We start from the raw sequence: 8958 nt of genomic DNA, 5'->3' as shown, positions 1-8958 counted from the left end.
ACCCTGTGTTTTTAGGTGTATATATATATATTTTGTTATAAAGGTTCTCCCCTCTAAAGGATATACCTGGGTTTGATATCTGTGATGTGTTCTTCACAAAAAAATATATATTTCATGGCATATATCTGGCTTTCTAATTAGGTTACTGCAAGGTCAGTTTGCTTCAGTTTGTTTGAAATGATAATATTGTTTCACAAAGATGAATGGAAGAAAGAAGTGGTTGTTTTTCTACCAATAAACATTTGTACCAGTTAAACATGCCTCTCTGGCCTCTCTATGTTTGTTTGTGTGTGCATTATTAACATTCTACCACACTTTTTTTCATATTTGTTCTTTGATCATTTTCGTGACTAATTCACAAAGTTTACCTTTCACCATATACCTTATATATATATATATATATATATATATATATATATATATATATATATATATATATATATTGCATTGAGCACTGTAAGTTCCCACGAGGACATCTGTATACTTCGATATATATATATATATATATATATATATATATATATATATATATATATATATATATATATATATATATATATATATATATATATATATATATATACCAAAACTTGTTTGTATCTTCTCAGAGGGGAAAAGTGCTTGATGCAGGGATGCAGAGCAATATTACAATAAATATGAGAACACATCAAGTATGTTTGGTACCTACTACTCAAGTTTTACGCATACACGCGATCATCAGATAGGTAGATTTTATTGTGTGAAAATTGCTTCAGGTGCTTACATATAAGTATCAGGTTGGGTCAAACCATTTGGTGTGGTGGGTTGGATTGAAATTTGACAAGTAAAATTTGTTTTGTGTCGGCACCCGGAGACCAACTCGGAACGCTTGTTTAAAAGGCTAGACATGTCTGCATCGATTATGAATAGCTTCTCTGTAAGACAAAGGTTGCATTTCTTAGACACATTTGAAAAAGTTTTCGGATAGGCAGGGGAAAAGCATTTGGTAAGGAGATAACAGTGTGGATATGGAAGCGCGGGTGGAGGGTATCCCAAACGAGCGAGGGAAACTGAACCAAATAGGGGATATTTTCAAACCGAAGCAGGACATATAAGAACTGCTAGTATATGTTGTTCCAAATATGCCAGAATAGCAAGTTTTCACATAGAAACACCACAGATTACAGTTCTCCAAGTCGGCTGGTTTTCTACCCTATTAAAAGACCTTTAAAGGCCACGATAACATAAGTTTTCCGACTAAAAAGTGTAGGTAGTGCCTCGGCGAGAAACCTGGTTCATTGGTGGCTTTGCCTAAATTTCCAAAACCTGAACAAAAACCATACCTCTTGTCTCTTACTTCTGCTGAGCCCTGGCCAATGGATCTGGGGTTATTTTTTTTGTTGTTTGAGTCTTTTTAAGATAAATTTATTCTAACATTAGTAACATACAAAGTTATCAATTTGGAATAAATTATCGTTCAAAAACTGGACCTCATCCGCAAATTAGAATAGCGCCCTCAAGTGTCGTGACATTACACACCGTATGTTCGTTCACTGCCTTATTCCAGAACAGCCAATAATGTGTTTACCCGACCTATGGTTATTTAAAAATCGCCAACCCAAAGCCCTTTTCTCATTTTCAAACATCAAGCATGATTTTCCAAATTTTTACTGTTTTTTGAAGGGTCATATCCAAATAAAAATGTTCCCAACCGACCTACTCAATTTTCTGAGAGCATGTTTCAGAGACACAATATCGTTTATGCCCAACCCATTGAACTCTTTCATGGCTCGAGTGTCTTCATTTTAGACGACATTCCTAAAATACCTTCATTAGTCCACAGTCACCTGTGGTCTATTCCGCTCTGCGTCTGTGCGCCCAATAGACGTGTGTACATATGCCTGAGAAGAAGAACTTTCTTCTTCTCAGGCATATTTACACACGTCTATAAGGCGCATTGACGCAGAGCGGAATAGACCACAGGTAACTGTGATTAATCTAAGCTGCTAGATTCAATCATGTCAATCATCCAGCTTCTTCTTGATATTTTAATTCGCGCACAAAAGCCGTGCAAATTAGGAATATTTCACAGTTTGTCAGTGTGCCAGCACTTGTAAAAGAGATCATGATATAGTTGTAATGATTGCAATAAATTAGTTATAGAAAAACATGCGTTGTGTTATCCGATATTTAAAACAAAGTTAATATTCTTCAAAGTTCTGATGCAACGAGGCAGAAATATAGGCTTTCTCCGGGTTTTCTTGTATCAACTTTTAGGTCGTTCACGAATTACTATAACTGACCTTTATTGTGGGACGGTAAAGTATCTCTCTTCTATCCTGTACTCCCTTCACTAGTAGCGAATGCTGTTTCTCAATATTTTATTTTGCTCTGACCAAACTCTATCCAAGTAAAACAAACATGATCATTTTCTTTTGTTACGCTAAACGAAAATGACGGCACATATACGATCACTTTTATCTCTTGATAACAACAAACAGGAAAGACCACCGATTATTTCAACATATCGATGACGTCATTTTCCCTTTTGATTTCACTGCTCGGGCGTATCTTACGCATACCCTTGTATTTATTTTCGCAAATCCCCACCTTCTAATCACCATACTTATCGTTTACCAACTAAGCTTACTCATTTCTAGTGTCAGCGTCATGAGAAGCCCTCAGTGCATTGATGTCCTATGTGTTCTGCGCACTGCCCGACACTTCGCCAAAGAAGCCGAAATATTATGGCTCTCCCAGAGATTGGGGAAAAGGCAATGTCGAGTGAATTCCATATTTTAAATTTTCTGACTTGGACAGCCCTCGTAGACATACATTGATGGGCGATGAATGCATGAAACTCACAGAGACTGCGAAAGCACTTTCATTGTTTCCTTTTTATGTTTGTTTTGTTTTGTTTTTTTGTTTATGTTCGTTTTTAACTATAAGCCAAAGCAAAGGACGCGGACTTAGTAACTGACAATACAACACGATTATCAATCGCATTTCTCACTCTTATTCATGGAAAAATTATATAACTGACTAAGCCCGATCCAATGCTTGAAGATTACGTCGATTTTTAAGCCGTAAGGGAAGGGTGCGCGTATTGTGGTGAAGATCACTGCCGAGTACGGGTGCTTCAGAGATATATAAGTAACTTCAGTGCTTGAAATAATCTTGGAGTATTTTGATCAGTATTTGTTAATTTTGTTCCGTATTAAGGTAGTATGCGCCTCAAGGACTCTTTCCACCATTCTCTTCCATAATCAACAATAAAAATCGGGGATCATCGTGCAAATTTTGGTTCTTAAAGAAATAAATAAACCAAGATTTACCAATATTTGAAATTCAAAATGGTCGCCATCCTTGTGTTAACTCTATGGAGAAAAATAAAATTTTCGATTTTCGTAAAACTGAGACGGGGAATTTTTTCTTATACCAAGAGCTTTAAAATGAACCCCCACATGTGGTAGATCAGAAAAGAATTGTAAAAGTTTGAGAGTGTAAACATCTGTCCCCGAGGCGCACTCTACCTTAATTATTGCATCTATGACAACCCTTCATAGACGTCAGTGAAGCTGAGCTATGATCCTTCTCGCCATTTTGAAAAACCGCGCGCAAAGTGAATACGATTTTATTTTTCTGAAACTCATAATGAGAGTGACTCAAAAACAATCTTTGACAGACCTTGATAAATGGCGAAGGTACAAAAGACACACAGGCAACGTAAGCACTTTCATAGTTTCCTTTTTAACATTATTTTTTTAAAGTATAAGCCCAATAATGGGACTTAAAAACTGACAATACAGCACGATTATCGGTTGTTTTTCCCAGTCTAATTCGTGGAAACATTATATAACCATGCAATCCTAATGCATGAAGATTACGGCAATTTTGAAGCTGCATGGGAAGAGTGTGCGTACAGTGAACTTCGCTACTAAGTATAGACTACAGGTCCTTCAGAGATATAAGTTTTCGAAATAATTTTTGGCCAAATTTGTTAGTTTGCCCTTATTGATCGACTTTCTCTAAATTGAAATGAAACAGTTTATCTTCGGCAGTCCTTGATAGATGGCGAATGTACCCAACGACACACACAAGAGAGACACCGAAAGCATTTTCATAGTTTCCATATTGTTTGAATGGATTTCGAAACTGAATGAAATGGCTGTTGCAAGAGATCATGGTGGGCCCGTGTAAGCAGAGAACCAATAGTGAACATGAGTGGTCCACTGAAATCTATAGCTGTATACAAGTTGTCGTCTGTTCAGCTCGGGTCTTCAAGCACATTTTGCACAGGTTGGATCGCACTCTGGAAAATAAAAAAAATCAGATAAATAACTAGAAAACTAGAAACGTGTAAAGAATGCCGGGTTTACGGAAGAAGTTCGCCCGGACTTTACCACAGTCCCTCCAGTGGAGGGACTGACTGTTACTTAACCAAGAGGGAGAAAAAGAGGGAGAGATGGGATAGATAGAGAAATGTCATAGTGATCTGATCGTTCAAGTTGTTTCCACAGTTTTGGTGAACGCTCACTCTATTATAGCGAATAAAACCTTCAAGTAGAGGACTATGTTTCGTTGTATCGATGTATTTATACATATATTTGTGACTCTTTGCATATATCTATCGATTTATCTGTCTGTCTGTCTGTCTGTCTGTCTGTCTGTCTGTCTGTCTGTCTGTCTGTCTGTCTCTCTGTCTGTCTGTCTGCCCTTTATATATCTATTTACCATCTAGCTAGCTCTCTATTCACCTATCTACCTGTATCCATATCTGTCTGTCTGTCTGTCTCCTACCTACTTACCTACCTAACCTACCTACCTACCTACCTACTCATACGATCTATTGTACTCTGCCGCCTTCTTCAGTTGGTCGAAACATATAGAAAATATAGGTCTGTAAAAAGCGTTCTGCATGAAAATATATGAGAACGAACGGTTTCGGTGCTGTAAAAAAGTCTTCAGAGACATGAGAATTCGTCAACGTCGATAAATGCCCTACCTGTATACTGGCAAATATAGCCCTTGTCCACAACATTTTCACAGTATGCGTCGTCGAAGGCGAAATCACGTGATTTCCTGCAAGAATAATGATATAATATGTAAACCGTCGGACATAAGTTGACGTTGACGTCGTCATTTCAATGTGCTACTACACGACAAATGAATTTAATTCCTTACATTGACACAATGTTTAAGTATATCAAAAGTTTTAAGTTGGGCATTGTCTCCAACGACAACTCAGGAACTGCAGATATACACCAGTCATTGCATATAAACAATACTTACCACAGTTGAACGCAATCTTGGCCATTTGAGTCCTTCTTTTCGTTATTATTTGGCTCGCCATCTGCCCAGGGTGCGTAGGTATCGGGGTCATCAGAGTCGAGCACTTCACCATCCACCCACACGTACCTCCCCTCTTCTTCCTTGTCGTTCAGACCGATCCACAATCCCTTCCCGTTCTGCGCTATAGAGCTCTTCAACTTGGCCTCCGTGATGTAATCTTTGATGAACTGGTGAACGGTCTGGTCCCTGATGATAGCCAACATACCGCCGTCGTCCTCGCAAGCCTGCCTGGCCTCCTCCCAGGACAGGGGGTTCAAGAAGAGTTTGTATGAAACCGCTATACACAATGGTCCGTACACTGAAAAATACGTTTGACTGACATTAGTTGACATATGAAACGTATCAACCTCAACAATCTTATTCGACTGAAATTTAGCTGCAATATATATATATATATATATATATATATATATATATATATATATATATATATATATATATATATATATATATATATATATATAATATAAACATATATGCGCGTATGGGGGTATGAAGGTGGTCAGGTAGGCATGCGTGCATGCAAGTATACGATGCACAAATACTAGACAGACCGATAGATAGATAGACAGACAGACATACAGGCTTCCAGACAGACAGACAGACGGATAGATAGCTAATAGATAGACAGACAGATAGATCTATTAGATAGATAGATAGACAGATAGATAGACAGACAGACAGACAGATAGATAGATAGATAGATAGATAGATAGATAGATAGATAGATAGATAGATAGATAGATAGATAGATGGATATGGGTTTAGATGTGTTTTATAATATGACATGAACATTTGATTGGTTAGGCAACTTTTTCTTATCGCTATTTCAAATCCAAATTCTAACTTGCTTGGGACTCAAACCTCGTCCCATGTACTCTAGACCGCAATATCGTACCCTCATGGCTTCCATTTTCTCCTTACCTGTATGTTCAGTAGTCACTTCTTGTCGTTCCTGGAGATATCTCAGTGATGCCTCATCTCTTTCCGTTTCTGCAAGGAACTTCAGAAGGAAATCTAACTTGTTTGCTGTCACCGTGGAGACGAGCAAGAGCACGGACACTACTATTCCTGGAGATACCATGTCGACCTGGAATCCTATAGGGATGGAACAGAACACATGCCTCTTTAATCGTCTTTTGTTAGAGTGTCATTAGTGGATTTAGGATGCGTATATAAGTGAAATAGTAGGCTTGGCGTTATATAGGCATACCGGTAATAACCGTAAATTGGTGTAGGCCGATGTAGAAAATTTTCCGAAAATTACACGAACTTTGTGGGTGCGATTGTGATGCCTACTTTGATGGTCATGCATCGAAGCCTTTCTTATCAATTAAAATGGTATTTATTGGTGCACGGGTAGCTTGGCCCATTCATATTTAGGTGAAATAGGCCAAATTTCCGATCCTTGACTTGGAAAACTGGAACTGCGGCCACCCTAGTAAGCGTAGTAAAGAATCCCTGATTGGTCATCCATGCTTTGTCTCAGCGGGAGACAGAGTTGATTAATTGTTGCTTGAATACATTGTTTTCCGTTTGTTAATTAGTACTGTGCTGATCTGCACCTTTAACAATATTTGCAATCGGACGCTCTTTATCTGAGCATTGAGTACTTAAATGTCCAATTCATTTCTTTTGAACTCGCTTCTGTTGAATCCGCGTCGGGTTGCATCTTCGCATCGATGATGGTTATATCTAAAGCGTGACAAGTGTTTTTGCAAGGTCACATAACTTACATAAGAGCATTTTGCCAATAAACTGCAACGTATGGTACTTTCATCTATTTATGCCTTGGTGACTTCCGTTTAAATACGCAATAGAATAGTTTGCATCATTTCGCCTTCTTATAATGCTCCTAGCAACATTAAAGCATGCCTTGCTATAGCTGCGTCAAAAACGCAAAACCATTTCTTCCCCCCTCCCCCAATATAGAATTATCCATGCATTTATGCACACACATACATACAGGTATCACTCTGCAGGCGACAAAACGTTCTAGTTTCGGACAAATATTTTTTTATTCGTGATCGGCCTGGCCCCGACGGAGATCGATCAATATTTTCCTAAGTAAAAGCAACCATAAAAGTGACTCCTGCAGTGTATGACGAGTTCACTTTTTTGTTTTGTCACCCTCTAACTGCTTATAGGTCCAGTAATATAGTGCATTGCCGTAGAGCAAAGCGTAAAAAAGCCGGCACGTGTGTGTACGTGAACTTGTTTGGCCGGAGTCGATTCTGTTCAGGGTTATAGCAGCATAAACAGGGGGGTTTGAATCGCTTTTAATCTAATGAATTTTACAGTCGGCTGCTTTGGCAACTCTGACGGGTAACGGGTAACCCAGCTTGGTTTCACGTGAAGTGATTCAAAGGATAGTCTTCAGTCAAAGAGAGAAAAATATTTCCGTTCCGAAGTCTACCCGATTTCCAATTATGGATGTCTACTGTACGCACCTACGTGCAGACCTTTCGGTTGGATTTGCCAGTTTCGGATTCTGCGCAATATCATCAGTTACACAACCACTAATGACACCTGGACTGCACTTTGTCATCTTTTAGCATAAAGATGGTACTACCTAATTGGTTTTCTTTCCATGCCAAGGAAGAGTTCAAACCCCTCTTCAAATTTACAGCGCTGCATGTACATCACGGTATCAAACACGTAACGATACATTTTGCATGGAGTTACACATATCTATAAGAGCGACACGTCCAAGATAGATGAAGCACGATATTGCCGAATAAAATGTGCACCTCTCCGTTCTTTGTATTTCGTTCATTTCCTTCGTACATTATCCCATATCAATTGAAGACTACCTTTAGAATCGCTCTTCTGTATTCTAGCTAATTTCGGAGGACGCTGACACCCACAGAGTAACTATAGCTTTTCTTTCTAAAGCACGGAAAGCCAACACGTTACAACCGTGACATCAAACAATGTGGTGTCATCAAAACGTCTGAGAAATAGGCAAATCGTGGGTATGCATGTCAGATGTTCTTCCTCACACTTTTGCGTAGGTGAGAGATATCTAACTTGCCCAAATGTAGTTCTAATAGATCAACATGCGCCAAAAATTAACGATCAGCAAAAAAATGGTAGTTGTGATAACATAAACCTACCTTAATAAGGCGCGATGAAATATTGAGTATACGACAGAAAATAAGAAAGTATTGAACTACTGCTTCCTCTAATGTAGTATCGGTGTCGCCAGCGATGATACACTCTTCAAGACTGTCTTCAAGACGAACGGTCTTCAGTTATAAAACGAGGAACAATCAGGTTTACTGTCATTATCTCGCACTGACGCGTTTGAGGTTCATTGTGGACCGTTGAGAGATTATCATCGATGTTCGGAACAATAGCAACAGACGAATCATGGCCGAGCAGTTTAACTTTAAACCTGTTTATATTTTGCGATTTCCTTCTTATATAACACTCACAAAAGGCGGGTTAACGCTTTGAGAAAGTAATTAGCAATCATTACTAAAGACAAGACATTTTAAGTTGTTCGTTAACCGTGAAAATGCATTTGTCCCACCACTGATCCAAGGTGACAGCTTACACTGAGCAGTGATTACAGGAGGGATTTTCACTCGTCGCATGGATATCTCTTCTACTTTGTACCTTTCT

At 38.6% G+C, this 8958-nt stretch overlaps 1 protein-coding gene across 1 annotated transcript; it reads right to left on the bottom strand.

Annotated features, from left to right (window-relative positions):
• Positions 1-3710: 3710 nt before the first annotated feature.
• On the bottom strand, positions 3711-8722 carry LOC139149921 (C-type lectin BfL-2-like). The gene is made up of 5 exons (XM_070721971.1): positions 8448-8722; positions 6256-6429; positions 5272-5629; positions 4985-5061; positions 3711-4291 (listed from the first exon to the last, which is right to left on the bottom strand). Exons 2-5 carry the CDS (start codon positions 6413-6415, stop codon positions 4260-4262), a joined length of 627 nt encoding a protein of 208 aa, XP_070578072.1. The 5' UTR covers positions 6416-6429; positions 8448-8722; the 3' UTR covers positions 3711-4259.
• Between the last annotated feature and the right edge of the window lie 236 nt (positions 8723-8958).

Source organism: Ptychodera flava, chromosome 14 (genome assembly GCF_041260155.1).
Source record: "Ptychodera flava strain L36383 chromosome 14, AS_Pfla_20210202, whole genome shotgun sequence".
In the NCBI taxonomy this organism is placed as follows: Eukaryota; Metazoa; Hemichordata; class Enteropneusta; family Ptychoderidae; genus Ptychodera; species Ptychodera flava.
The sequence above is the reverse complement of the archived record's forward strand: the minus strand, read 5'-3'. Positions and strand labels throughout refer to the sequence as shown.